General features: G+C 33.6%; 1 protein-coding gene and 1 long non-coding RNA gene across 2 annotated transcripts in view; one reads left to right on the top strand and one right to left on the bottom strand.

Moving 5' to 3' along the window:
* Positions 1-23854, top strand: part of LOC112057899 (uncharacterized) — a 71922-nt gene that overhangs the window by 38678 nt on the left and 9390 nt on the right. Inside the window, exon 18 of the mRNA XM_052885607.1 lies at positions 15762-16050. Coding sequence (XP_052741567.1) covers positions 15762-16050 — 289 coding nt within the window. The remainder of the gene's footprint in view (positions 1-15761; positions 16051-23854) is intronic.
* LOC128198760 (uncharacterized) lies at positions 634-15884 on the bottom strand. The gene is made up of 2 exons (XR_008251461.1): positions 15744-15884; positions 634-725 (listed from the first exon to the last, which is right to left on the bottom strand). It is a non-coding gene; the product is annotated as an uncharacterized LOC128198760 (long non-coding RNA).

Raw genomic sequence — 23854 nt, 5'->3', positions numbered from 1 at the left:
AAAGGCGCCATAATTGGATCTCGCTCCATTCTAAAATTTACCTCGGGCCGGCGCTGGCTAGGACGTACTAAAAACAGAAAATTAGAACCGACTTCAACGATGCATTACTCTAAAAAGCATAAAATAACATATTCGTACCTATGTCATTACTATTGATCTCGTAATGCATCTTTGAAGTTAGTTAATTTTTTTATGTTAAAAATACTTTATACATCAATCAATAAACTAGCGCAAGTTCTAGTTAGCATTTATAGAAAGAGAATCGATCATTGTCATGTAATATGGCAAATTAAATATCACGTGTCTCAAACGGTGAAGAAAACACATCGTGAGGAACCCTGCATACCAGAGAATTTTCTTAATCCTCTACGTGTGTGAAGTCTGCCAATCCGCATTGGGCCAGCGTGGTGGACTATTGGCCTAATCCCTCTCATTCTGAGAGGAGACTAGAGCTCAGCAATGAGCCGAATATGGGTTAAGAATGATGATGTCAAATAATGTAAAATATTACAATAATGACATATAAAAATACTGTATATGACATTTTTGTAATTTCACCTGCACACAATTTATACCTATTAACATTTTGTGGAATTCTCATTAGGAATGGGGAAAATAATTAAAACACAGGGATAGTGTTGTTTTATTTTACAATTCCAAATTAAAACTTATACTTTGTTGTAACATTTTTGATTCAATAAAGTTCTTCTACCGGCATCTCTCATCTGAAACAAGTGAAAAATAACATTAATAAAAACATAATTCTTCGTTCTACTTGAAATACACCTTTGCAATTACATAATTCGTGAAAACTAAATATCCAGTAGTTTCATAGATTAACGTAGACAGTCAAAAATACAACACAACCGTTTTGAGAACCTCCTTTTTTTTAAAAAAGGACCTTGGTTAGACTCATTTAAGATATGCTATAAGGCAGTCATGCTATAGCTATCTCAGTGCTAAATATCATCCAGACCCTTCTGGATTTTGGACTTTTAAATGGTGTAACTTTGTTTTATAGTATTTGAGTATAACAAAAAATATTCAGTTTTATTATAAGTACATCAATGTAAACACTAATTCACAACTGTAGAGGTTGAATTTTAAAAATTCTTGATTTATTCAGATTTCTGAACAAATTTTTAAAAACTGAAACTATAAATGAAGGACTTTCCATACAAACTTTCAATACTATTTCACCCCCTTCTTATTTTATTTCTGCAATAAAACGTATCCCATAACCTTCTCCGTCTTAAACCGTACCAAGTTTCATTTGAATTAATTCGGTGATAACGAATTATTTTATTTAACGAAAAATACGAACAGACAGACGAACAGCATCGATTGTATAATGCCCTCCAATAAACATTTTCAAAATATCTTCAACTAGCTGATGCCGCGCGGTTTCATCCGCGTAGTTCTCGTTCCCGTGGGAATACCGGGATAATATGTAGCCTTCCTCGATAAATGGACTATCTAACACTAAAAGAATTTTTCAAATCGGACCAGTAGTTCCTGAGATTAGCGCGTTCAATCAAACAAACAAACTCTTCAGCTTTATAATCTTAGTATAGTTGTAACGTCATAATTTCATCTGTAACGTTTATTATAAGTAAGTATACATAGATAGATAAAATATAGATATAGATATAGATTTGAAGATTCATTTTAGTAACGATTTACTAGATTATTTACACTATATTCTCGGATCATCGCCTCTAAACGGTCCGAAGATCTCACGCAGCTTCCCGCGAGCGCGGAGAAAACGGCTTTCTCTCATCTCGGCTCGTCTAACCCGACGCTGGTTCTTGTTACCTCACAGTTCATTAGTTTTTATTTGTTTGCATTAGCTCGGAAAGGTCATTGTATGTGACCTTATTGGAGAGAAATTTTTAATACATTTTCACGTTAATAAAATAATGTTATGGTGATAATAAATACTTTATTTTTCTTTTTAAATGTTAATTAACTGAATAAAGAGTGGTTGCCTCAAGGATATTTTTTGCAAAAAAAAAGTCCTCCCACTACTACACAGGTTTAGGTACTGTGTTAGTATAGTATAGAGGTCCAATACAAGTTTTCAAATTGATCGAATGCAGCATAAGTGTTTTATGTTCTGTGATCCTCAACATATTACCTAGTTAAAAATGTTGACCATCTCTCGGTCCATTAAATTTTTATCATGTCAAATAGTGACAACATCTAACACATTTAACCATTGAGCCGTGGTAGTCCAGTGGATATGACCTCTGCCTCTGATTCCGAAGGGTGTGGGTTCGAATCATGTCCGGTGCATGCACCTCCAACTTTTCAGTTGTCTGCATTTTAAGAAATTAAATATCACGTGTTTCAAACGGTAAAAGAAAAACATCGTGAAGAAACCTGCATACCAGAGAATTTTCTTACACGCAGATAATAAAGAAAATTTGCCAATCCGCCTAATCCTTCTCATTCTGAGAGGAGACTCGAGCTCAGCAGTGAGCCGAATATGGGTTGATAATGATAATAGCATAGAGGTCCAATACAAGTTTTCAAATTGTTCTAACATGTGCAAACATATTACCTAGTCAAAATTATTTTTTTCATTTATTTACAATTACTTTTATAAAGATTAAAAAGAATAATAAGATCTAAATTTTTAATAAATTAAATAATTAGAACAAATACACACCATCTAAAATTATTGTCGACCATCTCTGGGTCCATTACAATTTTATTATGTAAAATAGACAGTACCTAACTCTACAACTCTTAATCATTTTACCATTATATAATTTACCATTAAATGAATATTCGCATCTAAACAGTACACGTGTTATTACAAAGTGTAGACATAGTAGTAATATTACAAAGTAGATACCCAATCACCCATAATCCATGAGTCATGCCAACAAGGCGTGGGTTGGTGACCATTTTACGCAAAACATGTATCGTAAAACTATTATAGCAATTATGGTGAAGTAGGAACTGAGTTTTATTATGGGGTGGAATTTTTTCCACGAAAGTATGCGCCTAGTTGATATTCTTGGTATGGTAGATACTGAATAACTTTGTTACCTATTGTATTTATACATAGATATAAGGATAAAAATCTCGCCAAGAGGCATTGAAGGAGTGTGGTGGGTTGAAGCTCCAAATCTTATACGAGTGGGTGATATGCGCCCTGTAGTAGGCTATAAATAAAGATAGGCTGATAATAATAATAAAATTAATGATATATTATCGATTTTGAGATGCCTTACTATAGGTACGACCCAGCGTCAGTTCTTGAAAATAGCAGTGCATTGCTCTACTGGGACCGAACGATTATCACTGACAGGTATATTGTAGCCAATAGACCTGATATAGTGCTAGTCGATCGGTCAGTGCGTCATGCAATAATTGTTGATATTACTGTTCCACATGACGATAATCTGGTTAAAGCCGAAAAGGAAAAAGTATCAAAATACTTGGACCTCGCTCACGAGATTAACGCCATGTGGAATGTTGAGTCAACTATTATTGTTCCGATAGTTGCTTCAGTCAATGGTCTTATAGCGAAAAGCTTCGACCAACACCTTAAGAAGCTTTCGCTTAACTGTTGGATCAAGAGTCGGATACAAAAGGCAGTGATTCTTGAGACGGCGCGTATTGTGAGGAGGTTCCTCACTCTGGAGCCCTGACCACCGGTTGCTTGGGCACTCAAATGCCCCGCAGCGGGAGGGTGAATTTTTTTTTATAAATTTTTAATAATGTTTTGTATTTTATACTTATATTGTTAAAAATTTTAAAAAAAGAAGTAATAAATAAATGAGAGAATAAGTAAAATTAATTTTATCAAAATATAGTAATTAATTTCAGAAGTAGATTTTCTTATCTCATAGAAAAGGCTTGGTAGGGAAAGGGGGATAAATAGTGATCTACAAAAATTGGGAAATAACTACTTTTTTTTCATAAAAATAAAACACAAAATGCATAAAACTACAATTTTCAAGAAATCGTTTCTATTGTAACGGAAACTATTAGTAGATACTTCAATTATTAATGTTAATAACGATGTATTAGTTAATTAGCAGTTTGAGATAAATGGACTTACTTGTAAACGTTAATTGATTAACGTAATTTATCCAATTATTTAGGAGATTAAATATCGCTCTGTAGTTTGAACTTTATCCACTTTTGTTGATGGCTATGACATATATTACAATCAACTAAGAATAAGTTACAAATATTAAATTTAGGTTAAATATAGTAGTAAATATAAATATCTATTTATTATAAGATTGCATGCTGAACTGGCAAAATATGATGGAACTATTATTAAAATTAAAATGTATCTAACCCTTTTTTTGAGCAAACAAATATAATGTTTTTTTATTTCACCTAAAATTTACATGTTTTAATTATTCAGTAATTTTGGGCAATGTTTGCGATACTTGATTACACGATATTTGAAAACCATTTTTAAAAAGAATTTTCTTAATTCTCTAGGTGTGTGAAGTCTGCTAATCGACATTGGGCCAGCGTAATGGACTATTGGCATAGCCCCTCTCATTCTGAGAGCCGAAAATGGGTTGATGATGATAATGACTCTAAGTTAGAACATGTACTTTTAGCTATTACTACTACTTATGCTTAGTTCTTTACGTCTTATTGAATCTTATTACCAAAGCTATGCTAAACACAAATTGGCCAATCACTGTTTGTTCGTAAACTATCGTGAAAAGCAAATAGCTGCTCATTAAGGAGAAAGCTCGTTCGCCATACTCGCACTACGAAGATGTTGCACAACGGAAAGGCACGCGGATTATGCAAATATTCAAGATCAAAGCAAATAGATCACGTAACTCGACCGTTTGAGGCAGATGAACAGTTTTTAGTAGTACCAAATTATGCCCCGCGGATTTAGCCGCGTAAATCCTACTAATATTATAAACGCTACTACTGAAGCGATTTGGCTGAAATTTGGAATGGAAATAGATTTTACTCTGGATTAACAGAAAGGCTACTTTTTATCCCGAAAAAATCCTTGGATTCACGAGATTTACGAAAACCTTATGATTTTGATGATACTCTTTCAGGCCTCGGCTACTGAACCTAATCGCCTGAAATTTGAAGTAGAGATAGATTATAGTCTGTATTAACACATATACTACTTTTTATCTCGAAAAAATCCATGGATCCCGAGGGATTTGTGAAAATGTAAATTGCTAGAGAAATACTAGCGCTGTGCTTATTTCTTAAGACACAAAGCATTGATGTGTAGCGATTTTAAAGGTTTGGTTACATAGCACTATAGAACGTTATTCTTATGAAGTGTCTCTCTGTTGCAGGCGTTGGTTTTCCACTAAAAATAGGCTATCAGTTGGTTCCGTCAAATATTACTACAGAAACAACAGCTGTTCTATGGTTTTCAAACCATAGAACAGCTGTTGAAATTCAAATTAGCGAATGGCTTCTGTGAACTAAAAAAGGGCGTTGTGACACGCAGTTGAGTTAAATTTATGATAATATATGATGTTAAGTAACTTGTCAAACGTGAAAATCAGCTTGAAGTACCTTTTCTTGCTTATAACTTTTACCTAAAACTTTTCACAACGCTAGTAATATGTTGTTTATATTTATTAGTTTCTATCATTCTTAGCCTGTTTAAATGACCATACAAGGGGTCTCGCTCCTTATAGGACTGAGGATATGGTGCTTAGATCCACCACGCGGTTTGATTGTGACCTTAGCTTAAGGTGAAGCAAAGGTGGTCAATTTTTTAACAGTCATCATTCTACGTTAATAATGACCAACAGCTTTATGTGCTCTATAAGTGCTTTATGTACTAATATCTAAACAATCTTGATAATTCTATAATAATGAAATCATTACTTTATAAAAATATAATTGCTACAAGGTTTTACGACATTTTTAGAAAGAAAGAAAATAAAGAAAGAAAAATTTATTCAGAATACACATCATACAAAGGAAAGAGAGAAAAAAAACAGAGAGAGAATTATTCTTTAATTTGCCTCCACGGGGACAAGCAAAGATTGTAGACCATACTCTTATAAAGTATTGTGTTAGACACAGAGACAGAAAGAGGTGAATTCCGAGAATTGCGAGTTATATTACATAGTTACAGAATAACCCTCCTGGTCACAGATAAAGTCACGATGTCTAGCTAGTGTAACGTAATATCGTTAAGTTATCGCAATGAGATTTCCATTTTCCTCACAAGCTTTGCTGTTAGCATACAGAATAAAGGGTAAATACTCGATACACGTAATGTATGCGTACACGGACCTTGGCTCGCATTGGGATTATTATAGGACAAGTATACAACCAACGGATGGTTTTGCAATAATGTAATGTTTAGTTAATCATATAGTCGTAAATTCCCACGGCAACCAGCTTTACATCCTGTGGGGTGTGGCGCTTCTGGCGGTCTCGACCTACGTTGGTTGGTCGAATAGTTATTGACTTGTTCTATGGTTCTGTACTTTCATAAAGGGACGGGAGGTAAATTCTAAGGGTATCTATTTTGTGAATGAATGAACAAATTAATTAATCTATTATTAATATTATACAGCTGAAGAGTTTGTTTGTTTGTTTGCTTGAACGCGCTAATCTCAGGAACTATTGGCCCGATTTGAAAAATTCTTTCACTGTTGGAAAGTTACATTATCCCCGAGTGCTATAGACTACATTTCATCCCCGTATTCCTATGGGAACGGGCTCCACGTGGGTGAAACCGGGCAGCGTCTGCTAGTCTTTTAAAATATACAATATTAGGTTTAGGACAACGAAACAAACAAACAAACAAACAATAAACTCACTTTAGTTATAGGAAAATAGTAGCGTAAAATGATATTTACTTAATAGATGATTCTATTTTTGATACAATTAAAGTTTTATCATAATACAAGTACCTATAACAACAAAATGATCTTTTATTCGTTTATCCTTTCGAGCTGCATCATCATCATCATCATTATCAACCCATATTCGGCTCACTGCTGAGCTTGAGTCCCCTCTCAAAATGAGGGGTTAGGCCAATAGTCGACCACGCTGTCCCAATGCGGATTGGCAGACATCACACTCGCAGAGAATTAAGAAAATTCTCTGATATGCAGGTTTCCTCACGATGTTTTCCTTCGCCGTTTGAGACACGTGATATTTAATTTCTTAAAATTTGAAAAGTTGGAGGTGCATGTCCCGGACCGAATTTGATATTTGGCTCTTATATTAAATTGATAATTGATGTTCATGTGGATTGTCTAAGGACTAAAACGTTTATTCAGGATACATATGTAAACATAATACTACACAATACGGTTACAGTAGTAGCTATAAGGTACTAGGTATGCAACCAAAATACTAATTATTTCCAATGTGAGCCAAGGCTACACACGTGTGTGTCGACATGCATTACGTGGCGAGCATATTTGGATATAATCTGTATGCAAGCTTTGAACTACTTACAAAGATCGAACTCACAAATAAATCGTATTGGCAATTATTGAAAAAAAAATTGGCTAAAACAAAATTCATTAATGTCATCCTATATCGGTCACGGTCCGTTACAGGTCCAGACTTATCTTCTTAAAGGAGAGAGAGTAAGGAGGTTAGACCCTTCACGCTACTCTAATGTCAGCCACTGACCATTCAATAAGTTCATGAGTTTGCAGCGCTAAACGCAGGACATCTGATAAAACTGATCGTATATTGGTCGCTATGCGCATGACAGATCGCGACCAACACACGACGACTTGACAACCTCATGAACTTATTGGATGGTCAGTGGCTGAAATATGCCCACCATTATGTCAGCCACTGACCATCCAATAATTTCAAGTAAGATTGACAATGTCATATTTTGTAACGACCATTGTGAGATGTTAAAATGATAATGTCCAGAACCAATTACTAAACGTGATTCTCCGACTACGATTTATTAGTGAACAAAATTATTTCATATTAAGTTTCATATAATATTTCATAGTAACCAAGACTCGAACCGAGAACCTTCTGAACCGAGAACGTTCTTCAAAACAACATAGACTAACCACTGGTCCATCAAGGCAGTTTATTTTTATTTAAATTAAGAATTTAAGCTATTTTTAAGTTAGTTAAATTACAAAGTATTTAAATACAAGTAGGTACATTGTTTTAACGACGTCCATTTTACTTGTTATCATCGTAAAAAAGATGTCAAGAGAACATAATGCAATGACCATTTGCAAGGCTTAGTATGTCGAGCTTGGTTTGACCTTTAAATAGTTTCTTGAAAGGAATTCCAATTACAGACGCATCTGCCGTGTTCTAGAATAAAGTATTTACTTTTTAAATAGAGTTTTTAAAGATGCAAAAAATCGACAACATTGTATTCATATTTCATACTTTTGCGCCTTTAAAATCTCAGCAATTATCTCTTGGATTAAATTTTTTTTTTTTGAATTTTGGAATTGAATGGCTGGCTTTAAAGTTATATCAATTCTTGGACATATTTGGTTTCATTTGTTCAGTTTTGGTCTGATAGAAGTCTCCGGCAGTGGCTAGACATTTTATTCATAAACCCTTAGAAGTACAGCACCCTTTGATTGATTCTTCAGACAAAACGTAGGTACTTTGTAATGTAACATATGTACGTCTAAAAATAAAATTTATACAACTATGTATTTATATTAGGTATTCATATACTTAATATGTTTTTATGTTGTGTTGTGTTATGTGGTTTATTTCGGTATATAAATAAACTTATATACATACATTAACATACCTAATATATTTTTTCCTCTGTAAACATTTCCATAATACATAAAAACTAGTTTCAGGACGTTTGCGTAAAAAAAACTCGCTAATTATAACAGATTTAAATTCTAGAAAACTTAAAAGAAATTAGCGCATAAAACTTGATGTCGATAGATATTATAACCATAAATTTTGTAATAGGCATAAAATTGTCGATTAAAGAAAAAAACCAGGCACACCTGTGGTCATTTCCCCCCTCCCCCAGCGATCAAAGACTTCCTTACAAGTTCACATCGAAGAGCCCGGTTCACCTTGAGGCTACATTCCTACAAATTCGTATTATTATTCTGTAACTGCCAACCTACGCGCAGTTTGTATTTGATGTCACAGTTTAGCGAATAACAGTTTGGTTGCTTAACACCGGTTCAAACATAGACAATTGTGCAGAACATCAATTTGATAGCCATATTGGTGATTCTCGTAAAAAAAATTGCGCATAAATATAAATAAATTTCAGTTGAAACATAGAGATAAAAAGTAGGTTATGTGAAATTTTGTGTGTGCTGAGTAAAATTTCATTCAGATTTGTGCAGCTGTTCTGGAGCTATAGTTGTACAGAACACAGAGAACAGAGTATTTATTTAAATTTTTACTAACGTGAACATTTTTGATTTGCTAAAACTAATATCAATACAAGGAAAACATAAAGATCCTAAATTAATACTCATGATTAAATTAATGCAAAGCCCATGTGGGTACGTGATATATGAGCGTGTTCGTTAAAGATGTAAGTAGATATTGTTCGATTAATGGGTACCTATAAGAGAACCTAATATACAGATCAAAATTCCTTATACGTAAGCTAAGTTTCCCTGCTCGATGAGGCTGGATGTTATGTTTAGAGGCATTTAAAAACAAATGTTACTTAGCGCAAGTTTCAGTACTGTATGATTGCTCAGCTGTGATCATTATGCATGGTTAGATGTATTAAGATAAGCCTTTGTTATTTATTAACATTGTCCGTAACAACGTCCGTATGATCAGTTACCACTCATGATCATGATCGTAAGCGAACGAATAAGTTTAGCATTCATTTCAATATAATAATCATTTGAAACATAGTTAATCGAAGTATCAATCAATCAATTTATTGACATTAATTTACTAATGCAACGTATAATCTGAATATTTTATCGTTAATAGGGTTTAAACAGAATTTAAATTATAATTATTGAAACCATTGTCTAATTATAATTATTTTGAATGTGAATTTAATTTATTTGGATATTTCTAAGCCAATATTTATTTATCATTAGAAAGTTACTTTTTTACTGAGTAACATATAACCTAAATGTTATCCCTGTATTCCCACGGAAACCCTGAGTGAAACTGTGGGTAGTCCGTTAGTACTTATGTTTGGACTAGCGGATGCCTGCGACTTCGTACTTAATCTGGCCCTCTCGCAAAATCCGATCTTAGTGGATGTTTACTAACTATAAGCTACCTCCCTGTCAAATTTGAACTTTGTATATAAAACGGTTTTCGAGACGAGTGACATTTCGCTGCATTATAATAAGACGATTAGCACAAATAAGATTAAGAGTGAAGATGAATGTTACGTAAAGAAAAGATTTTTACATGCAAAGTTTACTTATCATTAATAAAAAAAACCTTATCTTTTTTAATAACATCTAAAATATGAAGGCAACGTAAAGTTTGCCTTTTGTCATGTAATCATTGTTATACAATGATTTGATATTGTTATAGAATGAAGAGACTTGATTTCACAACCTTATAAGTTGCAACTTGCATTGTATACAAAAATGAGAGTAGGTTGGAACTATGTGGGACGATAACAGAAAAGATAAGAAGGTACTTGTAACAGTCGATAATTACAATTTTGTACATCTTTGGCTTAACTGCCTGTTTGATATAAAAGAGTATTTACTTTTGGACGATGAGATCCTCAATTTGCGTCCAGATTGAGGTTATGAAATATCGAGTAATTTTTCTAATATAGTCTCTGATTTATTCTTTACAAGTTAGCCCTTGACCACAATCTCACCTGATAGTAAGTGATAATGCAATCTAAGATGAAAGCGAGCTTGTTATAGGAGTTGGATGAAAATCCACACCCCACCCAAAAAAGGGTCGGTCTTGTCAATCTATAATTTCTAATATAAATATATGGATATTTTTTAAAAGAACATTTGCCATATTTTTATAATTAGACCAATATTCCCGTTCCCCTCCAACTAGGCGGAAATACTGTGCTATGAGTGGGTACGACGATAGACCAACGGGGATCGAACCACCACCCCTCGGTGATGAGTCCGGCCGCTCTCACCGATGAGCTATTGACGCTTTTTGCTAATTACTACCCTAAGCCCGCTAACCCGTATTTAAGCAACGTTGTTAGTCGAAGCTCCAAAACTCTTGTGAGGAGAGGGGTACGTTATACAGTACGTTATGAAAAATAGACTAAATTTTGATTTCAATAAATATTCAAGTACCTAATGAATTTGTTATTTCAAGATTTCCGACTACAGCTTTTACAAAGTTTTAATACTAAAAATGGCTATATAGTTAGTCTGTACGCCGTAGAAGTGGGTGCGAGAGGATTACCAGCAAAATCTCTCTAAAACTTGCTTAAAGACCTTGGCCTCTCTAGAAGTGCAGCTAGTTCCATATTAGAACGAGTATCCAAAGCTGCTCTAATAGGATCTTACCAAATTTGGCTAGGCAGGGAGAATAACACGAGCAGAGAACGGGGAGTGTTGATCGATCGTCAAGGAATTCCTTAACCCTACATCCTGTAGTCACAAGTTCAGGACTCTGCTCGAAGTTCTTCTCTCTACCACGCGAGGGACCCGGCACCCGTACGGTGAATCCATGGATTGCTAAGATATTCGTCTCATAAAAATATGTAGCCATTTTTCAATGTCGAGATCGTGCGGTGTGAATGTTGAACAGTGAAATTATTATTTTGAATATGGAAAGTGAAAGCCCAACGTGAGTTTGCATTTTTTATGAGTGACGTCTTCCTGAGATAATATTCTACATAATATTATTTTAGTTAACGACAAGTTAAAAAACTGCACATTACCGCTAGAGAAGTTTTCACTTAAATATAACCCGACATTGTTGAAGTAAACTATACCTACTTTTACTTTCATCATTATAGTATCTAAAACAATATAAACTAAATACTTCAATAATACAAATACCTATGTGCTTATATAGTATGTAATGTACCTACCAATAAACTTATATTGCTAATATTTGGTTTTTCTTTGTTTTTTGTTATGAATGAACTAAAAAACTACTCGACAGATTTTAGAAATTCTCACACCATAAGAAAGCTACACTTTCAAAGTAAAATAGGCTATATTTGATCTTCAAAGTAAAATAGGCTATTATGTTATCTCTATATTATTTCCACGAGTGCCTACTACGCGGTTAAAACCGCAGGGCGATCAATTGTCGATTGCAACTCGATTTTACTTACATAAAATATTGTGTAATATAATTTTTATAATTAAAATCAATGTGGTTATCAGATATGGGTAATTAACAGAAAGTGTTACATATATGATATAACTACCGGTACTTTGTGTTACTTTCATCTTAAAGGCTTGATGAATATTCAGTATTTTTGGAGCTCCACAGTTCCGTTGAAACCTCAATAGCTCTGTGATTAAGGGACTCAAATCAGGTTTTGATGTTCTCTCTTTGGACTACTGTCTTATGCACAGAACGTAAAAAACGTTAAAGCCAAGCGGAAATTCTTAGCGGAATCTTTTTGTTTGGCTGGCCTTTTTTTTCTTTTAACTACCAAAATTTTACAGTGAAGTCTCTTTTGATATCTCCTTATATAGAAGAAGAATTTTGGAGCTTACCAAAATTACCCACCACGCAAACTTAAATTCAAAATTAATTTATTGAATGTTTAAAGTTACTCAACACAAAAAACACGTAACGTATTATAGAATTTCATAGTGCTCAGAACTCCCTCAATTTATAAAGTTGGTTGCAAACATGTCAGTTTCACATATCTCGATTAGTGTTTCTCAATATTTCACATGTAATTTAAAAAAAATGGCACAATATTGTCCGTATAAACATTTCCCAAGCGGCTAACGACGAAACTAAGCGATTACTTAACAACTGACTTTTATGGTTATTATGTAAATTGGTTGAAGCGTAAACCGGTTGTGTTGTGATAGAAATGTATGGGATGGCGAATCAGTACAGACGAACATACGCAAATGCGTGGGATTTTATTATATATTCGTAAAAATAAATGTTGAATAGAATCGTTAGTTTGCGGAAGTCGATCGTAAGCAATTAATAGGATCGCTTATTTCGCTACCAACTTTACCCGCAACTTCGTTTGAAAGTCTGTTTTTCACAAATTCCGCCATGGATTTTTCCGGGGCTAATATGTTAATCTAGGGTAAAATAACCCTATTTCCAAATTTCAGCCAAATCGTTTCACAAGCTACGGTGTGAAGGAGTAAAAAACATTCACACTTACACAAACTTTCGCCATTGCAATATTAGTGAGATTTTCCGCGATAAACAAACGAACCCAAGCTGCGGAAATCCATTCAATAACTAAGACTTTGAATTGACCATTGAAGAGTAAACATATTTTAAGGATGTTCCAATTTTAGGAGTGATCCGTGGGTAGTTTGTCAAAGACATTAGATTCGTCGGTTTTCCATGAAACATCTTTACATAGTATCGCTGGTATCGCTTCCCGCGTTACTGAGCAATGAGGTTATGAACGATATATAGAGAGATTGAAGAACAAAGTGTATACCATGTAATAAACGTGGACGAAGTCACGGACATACTTATTTATTTTATTTATTTATACTTTATTGCCCAAAACAAAAACAATAACAAAGAAAACAAAAGAAAACATAGTAAAGTAGTATCAATGAAAACTTATTTATCGTATAAAATATCGAATACATTATTTTTGTATTAGTCATTGATATTTTAATAGTAATACGTACCTACTTAAATATAATCTTTATTCATATTAACAATATTAATGAATGCATGTGGTGATTATCTGTGTAGGTATATTATAAAAAACATCAAAAACAGTTTATGTATTATAAATTTGATTTATTGAATGAGTTATATATATACTTTATGTAAGATCTTAATAAGAAAATCAATAAATTAAATTAAATTGAGAGAGCCGTGATAGCCCAGTGGATATGACCACTGCCTCCGATTCCGGAGGGTGTGGGTTCGAATGCAGTCCGGGGTATGCACCTCCAACTTTTCAGTTGTGTGCATTTTAAGAAATTAAATATCACGTGTCTCAATCGGTGAAGGAAAACATCGTGAGGAAACCTGCACACCAGAGAATTTCTTAATTCTCTGCGTGTGTGAAGTCTGCCAATCCGCATTGGGCCAGCGTGGTGGACTATTGGCCTAACCCCTCTCATTCTGAGAGGAGACTCGAGCTCAGCAGTGAGCCGAATATGGGTTGATGACGACGAAATTAAATTGTTTCCTTTCATTAAAATTAATGTCTTGTCAAAGTAGATACTACTTATAAAACTTATAATAAAGGTTTGAAATATAAATTACAATGAAGTGCTACTTAACTTAGGACTGATTGGATTATGTTCATAGTTTTGATACTTTTTTGAAATAAATTAGTTACGAATTAACATAATGCAACCAATTTAATAACAAATTAATTACAGCGGGATTCTCGCGGCTCCTCTCGCATAGTTCCCATTCCCATGGAAATGCGGTGATAAAATGTAGCCTATGTTACTCACTTAAAATGTAGCTTTCAATTGGTAAAAGAACTTAAAAATCGGATTAGTAGCTTAGGCGTGTAATAAAGGATAAATATGGATATAAAAAATATTGACAGTGTTTGCAAAAAGCTTACTCCTTTACAAAAACATTCCGACGAATTGATAATCTCCTCCTTTTTTTAAAATCGGTTAAAAATAATACTCTACGACCTGCTACAATGTGATCTCGAACCAATAACCTCACGAATTTAAATCAACCTCAGAACCATTGATTCATTGTGGCTCAATGGTTTAATTTATTATTACTATTTTGTTTGAACGTGTCCAACAATAATTGGCATTGACATTTGTAACGAGCAATAAACGTAACATAACGAGTACCAGTAAATGAATCATTGAGCAATCTCGCGTGAAAATCTAAAATGCTAATTTTATCTAGTAATTTTATCTGTGACCTCATGGTGTTATTTTCCGAGTTGAGACCGCAGGCTTTGCCGCAAGCTCTCGAGTGTCCTATGTACCTAGTATTTTATGTACTTTATGGTAATAATGGTACTAATTTAATGTTTAATTTGTATATTCTTGATATGGAATTTACTTTAGAAACTTTAGAATTAACTTTTCAGCAAATGTGGTAAATGTTGGTAAAGAATGTTTTTCAGAATTCAAAATCTACACTAATGAAAAGAATTTATTTCCTAACAATAGCGCATTAATAATGAAAGAAAAAGTTACTACACAAATAAATACACACACACACACACACATAGTTCCTTAAATAAAAATTATGAATACGAATATGTTTTATTTGTAGATTAATTTTTATTTTAAGAAGCAAACTTAGGTAGTGCGTAAGTACTCGTATGTACACGTAATTTTTGCACAGTATAAATTATATCAAATATCCTGTAGTTTTGATAAAATTAATATAAATAAAATTATATTAATATGTCTGTACACAACATTTAAATTTACTTATTTTATAAATTATGTATAAGATAATCTTAGTCTTAGTTATAAGAACAAGTAACCCTATCTAAATTATAGACAAGAAAAGCCAAATAAAAATATGTATATGAAAGTGTGGATTATTTACTCGTACTTATTTAATCAATTATAATGTTAATCTATATATCTAACTAAAACTATCAACTTGATTGTAATAAATAATAAGTTAAAAAAAATAAAAAGTTCTAAATTTAAGAGCTCATATACAAATTCAAAACAACTAACCGACTATTCCACTAACAGGCAGCGAAGGAGCGGCGTCCGTTCCTGCGCCGGACCAAAGCGACTGCGCCGCCGGACACAACGGACGCAACGGACGCACCGGACGCGACCACCGTCGCCCCGGACACAACCACCAACAAGTACACACGGCGCGGGAACAACAGGTTCAAGATACAGAAAACGGAAAAGAAACCCGTAGCGGAGGAGAAAACGCGGGAAAACGTTGCAGGGAAACCATCGTTCAATGGCGCCGCGACTCGGAGTGATAGACCCCGCAACTTCGTGCGCCGCCGGCTCGGTGGGGCGAACGGTGAGTCCGGTTTTTGCATTCACTGTGTCTACAGACGTGCCAATTAGGTCGCTTCTGACTTAGTCATGAGCGATTTTATCTAGATGTTATGTTAGCTAGATACAAGTATAACGAAGTCTTGCTGTTTTATAAATTTTAATTTGTTTAAAATTACTCAAAGTTAATGAACCGACTTTCATAAGGTGTATTATTAAGTAAAAGACGCAAGATTTATTTGAAATCGGTCTAACCTTAAAGACCAATTTTCCGATTACGAATTTAAACCAAAAATATGATAACTTAGGTACTTTCATTCAATAAATAGCATCACGAGACCTTCTTTTCTACTATAGTATTTATTGATTTAAATAGAGAAAATTTCATCAAAGACAAAGACAAAAAGCAGAAGAAGACCATGATCATACACAGTGACAAACTCAACATAACGACTTAATTAAGTAAACGAACTATATCTGAGAAAAGTCCATAAATGCTAGGTAAGTAAAGTAGGTATTATTACGTACTAGCGGACGCCCGCGACTTCGTCCGCGTGAAAGTCGTTGTATACTTTCAACTACCCCTATCCTACCCTACCCTAAACTACCTCTACCCTACCCCTACCCTACCCTATCCCAACCCTACCCCTACCCTACCCGTACCCTACCCCTACCCTACCCTACCCTACCTCTACCCTACTCATTAAGGCTGCACTTCGTTATTTATTCCTCCCACCGCGAGTCGTGTCGAGCGCGGGAACCGTTACACAAAAATAATCCATATAGCATGAATTAGTATTCCCGCGCGATGGCTTAGCGTATTTCTTGTATAACTTTGGTGTTTCTTTACCGATTTTTATGATTCTTTTTTTATAATATATAGGTAATAATGTTAACTTTTTTAGTTAGGGATGAGTGATGAGTGTTATAAATTTAAGAGTAGACAAATATAATTAGAAAGCTCCGAACTGCTAAGCTATCGGGAGTTACACGTGTTATTATGAGTCAACCATAAAAGATAGACATATATATGCTGTTGTGTTTTTATAGATAATTTTAAGGAGAACATTTGCGTCATACATGATTTCTATGTAGCTTTAACCATTAAGGCTGTACACGCGACGGAAGCTTAAAAAATTGAGTAACTTCTCCCGTTTTCTCAACATTTCTCTTCACTGCTCTGCTCCTATTGATCGTAGCGTAATGAAAAGTATACTATAACCTGCCCAGGAGTATGTAGAATAATTGTACCAAGTTTCGTTAAAATCCGTCTACTAGTTTTTGTTTCTATAAAGAACATACAGACAGACAGACAGACAGACAAAAATTTTACTGATTGCATTTTTGGCATCAGTATCGATCACCAATCACCCCCTGATAGTTATTTTGGAAATATATTTCATGTACAGAATTGACCTCTCTACAGATTTATTATAAGTATAGATAAATAGATTGCTAAATCAGTCACGTAACAGTATAAAAATAGGTATAAACCATTGCATTACACAAGCCTTGCTTTTAACAGGGAAGTAGGTGCCAGTTATTTATTACGTTCAGAAAATAGCAGTAGCTTGACATGATTTATTTATTAGATTAGAAAGTAGATGCGAATGACTTGTAAAACTCATCTTCAGACTGATAAACTAAAAGTCTACAGCCAATTGGAAGTCAGCATGTCTGTAGACGTCCTTTTTTGCATTCACTAATATCTGCACACAGCATTAAAACAGCGCATGCTAAAACCGCCTTTCGAAACTGATGTATCCATATAATTACACACATTATTCCGTGCATTGTTTACGAAATAGTTAGAAATATATTGTGTGCATAGTACTACACAGAACTGGGCTTTTTGCATTCACTAACATTTACTCATAATATTAGAAGTGTACATAGGAAAATCAACTTTGTAATGATAAGTCTAATGTAATAAATGCTATTATTGCTTAATATATTTTCTTGATGTACACAAGTGATTGTAAACTGTATAGGTCTTCAGTTCTCATAGTTGTTTACTATTGAAAGCTGCGTAATTAACTCTTCGTTTTCAATCCATTGAATTTTGTTTATTCAATGACAACATAAAATGGTAATCAAATGCAATCTCATCTGATGGTAAGTGATCAAGCGATATAAGAAATACGTACGGTAATTATAAAATAATACCTAAGTCATTTAAACTAACCCTTATTCCATACGTATTCCTATATGATATCGCACTAAACAGCATAGAATCTTCCTTTCCTGTATGATGTTAACTAACAGTGCTCTAGATAGTACAGTCACCTTCTTACCGGAATCTGCCTGAGGTGACTGAGGCACGTGTTCAGATTAGCTCCTCGAGATCCGGGCATGTACGAGTATTTAGTTCGGTGCTGCTTGTTCATTGAGTAGTATGAATTGTAGTTTTTCTTTTGGTTTGCTCAACACGATGACGTCACGACAAGTTGCTGTCGCGCGCTTCAGCTTCTTTTATGGCCGCTTTTTGCTTCATGTAGCGGCGTTTGTGGCTGTCGCGTGTGGCCCGTGTGCGGCGACACTTAAGAACAAGAGAAAGAGCCCTCGCTCACTAACAACTTTTAGTTGGCCGATTAAAGAACATGTATAGCGATGTATGACAGCCCGCACATCTGTCCAACTAAATCACGCACAATTAATAAATTAATTAAACAAATAAAAAAACCCGACTGCATAAAGTATAAAAAAACTAAAAAGAAAAAAAAACAAGCTCAGTCCAAAAGTGTAGAAAGCAATTAGAAAACAGTCGGGACCTTAGATATTTGGTAGAATGATTTTCTTCTACATTATTTAATAGGTTAGAAAAAAAAATTTTTTTCACCTCGAGTCTATAGCGTCACAGTCGTCTTGTTATTTTTTTTTAGTTTCACCTATCTAAGAACACTTGGGTTATTGAGACAAATTTAACGATATCCTAATTATGTAAATCCGTTTAGTGGTTTTGAAGATATGAGGTAATAAAGAATATTACATACATACATACATACATACATACATACAAACATACATACAAGATACGCGCGAAAAACATAACCCTTCTTGCGGTTGGGTAAAAAGTCGTCCAACTAAAAATTGACATTGAGCGCCTACCCAAAGATGCCGGTAGGGCATAGACCACAGATTTACTTCAATGACACATAGTTAGTGTTTACATTTAAAAGTACGCATAGACAATATTTCCAACAAAAAAGTATGACGCATACAATAAAAATGGAGTTATTTCGGATACGCTTGGATGGCGCGTACTCAATATAATAGGTTGATAACTATTGTAATAATTTCAGTCAATAGGCGTATCAGGTGCCACTCAAACTGAGCTACTGGGTTTTGGTTGCGAAATGCACCACAAGTTGCGTGGAGGTGTGGCGGCTGGCACACAGCCTTACAATTATACACGCCGTTGGTTTCAATTTAAAACTAATTATGAATGTCACAAACTATTAATCCAAAACCATTAAATGTGCAAGATAGATTAATTACTTAATTTAGCTGTAAAGGACATGGCCGAAAAATGACATTGCGTTTACACGTACTTAGCTAGTGTATTTATATAATAAAAATAGAAAGATGAATTAACACATAATTCTTAACCTCTCTGAACTTCTCAGTTTTTATTTAAAAATAAAAAGATTGCAATATGAATTCGTCCACATCCAATGCTTCTGTCCAAAGAATACTCGCGCTAATTGTAAGAACTACTGGTCCGATTTGAAAAATTCTTTCAGTGTTAGATAGCCCATTTATCGAGGAAGGTTATGGCATATATATAATCCCCGTATTCTTACGGGAACGGGAACCAGGCGGGTGAAACCGCGCGGCGTCAGCTAGTAATCAAAATAAAATCCATACCATGCCTAAAGGACTTAGGTGTAGTATCGTGTAAATAACTACATACACATCAATTTTTTTATATGTTTATACGTCTGGTTATATAGAGAGCAACCAATTCATGATATTAATGAAGCACTATAAAACCTTTTAAAAAAATAATGTGATTTAAACAAGCTCATAGGTATTTTAGCACTGTACTGCTAAACATGTAACAATTATTTGTAGGTAGGCGTTATAGATATTTCGATTTCGCGCGAAATAAACATGACATGTTTAAGTCTAGTCTGTTGTAATGACAACTTCTGCGAGTTTAATATTTATAGTAATTTAATATACCAATTTTTAGCATTATAAAATACCAAATATCATTTGTGTACATTGAAATTAGTAACTCATACAAAAATCGGCCATGTCCTTTTACTGTACCTACCTATAACATGATTTTAAGTAACTCATTTGATATTTATAAGCTGGTGATCAGTCACGAAACTATTTAGCTTAGATAGTTTTAGTTTACAAGGTCCAGGGATCGAATCCTGTGTCGGGCTATTAGTTTTCAGTTTAAATTCTCAGCCCGGAGCTTAGAAGATGGTTGGTTTGGATCCATGGTTTCCCATAGATTTTAAGAGGATTTCAAATTATAAAAAGACTTAAGATAAGATTTAACGGGATTTGTGAATAACTGAATACCACGCGGACGATGTCGCGGGCGTCCGCTAATAATTAATAAAGCGATGATGAACAACAAAAACAAAACAATGAGGATATTTTACGTTATTGACTTTGTAGGTCATATTACGAATTACACACGACACCTACATACTACACATACCGTGTACGGACGGCCGTGGCAATGTTTGCTATAACCCGACGTCCTTTCGTCTTCTTATTAAATATCACACGCAAATCATACACGTTACAACATATATGTGCACGCGATAATCACCCACTGTCCTCTAGGATTAAAGTATATAATTCCCTGAAATAATTGTTGGTATTGTTACGATATTCATTTACGTAAAGTGAATCAGACCTCTGCTAAGGTCGTCAAGTGCGAGTTTTCTTAATGACACGGGCGTAACTCGTTTTGATGTTTACACGTTTTCTAGCTTCTCCTTTTTCTTTATAAATAATAATTAGTATTCATAGGATATTTATAGGCTTTAGCGATTTGAATGTATATTTTTGTTTCGTTAAAATAAATTAGGAATAATATAAAGATACGAGGAAATTACTCTTGTTAATTAAATATTGTAAAGAAATTACCATATCAACTATTTCGTATCTACTAAAAAGTTGTTATGGTATGTTTATTTTAGTTTTTTAAAACCTGTTTTATAGAGAACATTATTTACGTAATACATATTTATATATCAAAACGAGACTATTAAAAAAATATCAGATATTGAAAAAAAAAATTAAGCAAAGTTCTATAGTATAAATAAGTTAGACGATCACGCGTTGAACTCTTTTATATGCAGCATTCATTTTAGAGTTGAAATTCATTTTAATTTAACCTTTTTTTACATCTTTGTGGTACTAACTAATGAACTGGCCACCATTCTACAGTCTTTTGACAATTTTTTTTATCAAGGTAATCAAAGGGTAGTATTAACTATAATCTGATGGATTTTGAATCAATCACTCTTTGGGCACTTTATGGTAGGGGAAAATCTCGAGCGATTGCGTCACCGACATGCTTATAGCAGTATATATGTAGCTTTATAGCAAACGTATATTGCTGTGTGTACAATGATTTGATGCTATTAGATATGTTTTCATTTCTATCGGCAGTCTCTATAACAGCCAATTTTTTATCATTATTATTTATTATTCAGATGTGAACGCGGAAAACACTGGTCTGTACACCAGTCTCAAATATGTTACACATAAATATTGCAATGCGACAATAACACGAGACACATTGCTAACATTCTCACGCAAAACGTTTGACTGCTGCGTATTAAATGTTGGCCAATATTATTTACTACGCAATATTATATGATTTCCTTGGCTTCTTTCCGCTGTATGAAAAGTGACGATTACGTAAAGATGCTTTATGACTTTCATATTAAATTTGTTTTTATTCAAGTTATAGTAAATGCATGTCAATTGTTTCCTTACGTATACTTGTTTTTTTGGTTAATGATAAAATCTTTAGCTAGTGATAGATTTTCACAACGCGAGGTCGAAATTTTTTTTAATTATTTATTACGACAAAAATTTACCTTATGGGTGGGAGAAACCAAACGTTATTTTATGCTTTTTTAACAGCACGCTACCCAAAACATTTCCATGATTTTTACGATGCACGTTGTAAATTTAGCGACGTACCTACGGTTTACGATCCGTTTTCGTCGTATCATTTATAGCTATGTATTTTAATCATAATAAATTGTAGGGTCGTCTTAAAACTATCATTAAATATTTTAATACATTGCTTACAAAATCTTTTACAATGTATATTTTTTTAAGGCTTTATAAAAAGAAATTTGAACGTAATTTAATAAAATGAAATGGTGCTATCAATTATTATCACCTTGTTTTCGCAACTCTTCCCAGCGTAAGAGTCAAACACCTCAGCTTCTAGATCACCTTGAGATGTTGTTTAATTAATAAGATGAATAAAAATGTGATAATAAATGTAAATAAATTATGTAGAAAGAATTTAATGACCGGCAGAAAAATAGTCTATAAAAAATATATCGACTGTGGAATATGTAATTATTTTCTTCTATATTTCTGATTAACACACAATATGTAGGTATGCTGGATTTACAATCGCCTTTTAAACATATTTTCCGTCGTTTTCTTTTTTTTCTATTACTAGTTTGAAACCAGATTCTATTTAAAAGAAATGGGAAGAAAACCAGCTGAATTTTTTTTTTTAAATGATAATAATACGTCAAAAATTACAAAGTTTAGTATATTAAAATTATAAAAGTTTAAAATACCATAATATAGTTACGCAAAATTTCGTCTCCTGCAGAAATTCAAGTAAAAGTGGTGTATAATTTCAGAATAAACATTGTATTATATCTTACGTAGAAATGCTAATTTTATACAATTATACCTAATGCTAATTTTATACAATTACATCTATCCAAGTATTAACAAGTACCTAATTACTTCTTGCCGTAATTCATTAATTTGTAATGTATTAATCATAACTACACATTAACTTTGTCATAATTAGAGAGCGCACATAATAGCAGTTTACTGTTACCATCATATTCTTTTATTTGCTTAAAAAAAGACGGTTCTGTCTTTGACTCAATTCTATGTATTACTCGTATGTTTGAACGTCCACGTTTTTCTCAAAACTACCTACTTAACCTAAATGGGCTTTCCTTATTCAAATGCTTACCTCTTTAGGAAGGATTTAGGAGGTCTATAATTTGGAGGCAGTTTGTAACTTTCAAAATAAATGTTGTTAAATGAAATAAATTAAATATCAATAATAAAAATGAATAAAAATCAGCCAGCAGGACGTTCCCAGCTGAACATACACGTAGATCTCCTGTAAGTAAATCCAAATACAACGCAAAATAGATATATATATATATATAATCCATGGATCATCAATAAATACTACTTATATCAATAGAGTAGTTTTTACACTTTGTTCTTTTTATAATCAATCGAGAGAATAAGAACGTGACAAAGAACCGGACCGGAAACCATTTATAGTATGCAGCGTCTAAAAAATCATCAAAGTGTAAAATAATAAATAAAACTTTGTACAAAATACAAATACCTGCTATACTCTATTGCTATATGCTATTACTTTGCCATCAGTAAACGTAAAATAGAAAATTGCATAAAAACCATGGTAGCTACTGTAAAAAGCGAGTAAAACCAAAGTTGGCGACTGGTGGCTAGCGCCGAGATGCGGTGAAAGCAGTCAAGTCTGTCCACGCTTTCTATTATGCAATGTCATTAGATAATCATTACTCATTATGGATGTATGGGAACCTTAG

The sequence above is a fragment of the Bicyclus anynana genome, chromosome 14 (genome assembly GCF_947172395.1).
Source record: "Bicyclus anynana chromosome 14, ilBicAnyn1.1, whole genome shotgun sequence".
Taxonomy (NCBI): Eukaryota; Metazoa; Arthropoda; class Insecta; order Lepidoptera; family Nymphalidae; genus Bicyclus; species Bicyclus anynana.
The sequence above is the reverse complement of the archived record's forward strand: the minus strand, read 5'-3'. Positions and strand labels throughout refer to the sequence as shown.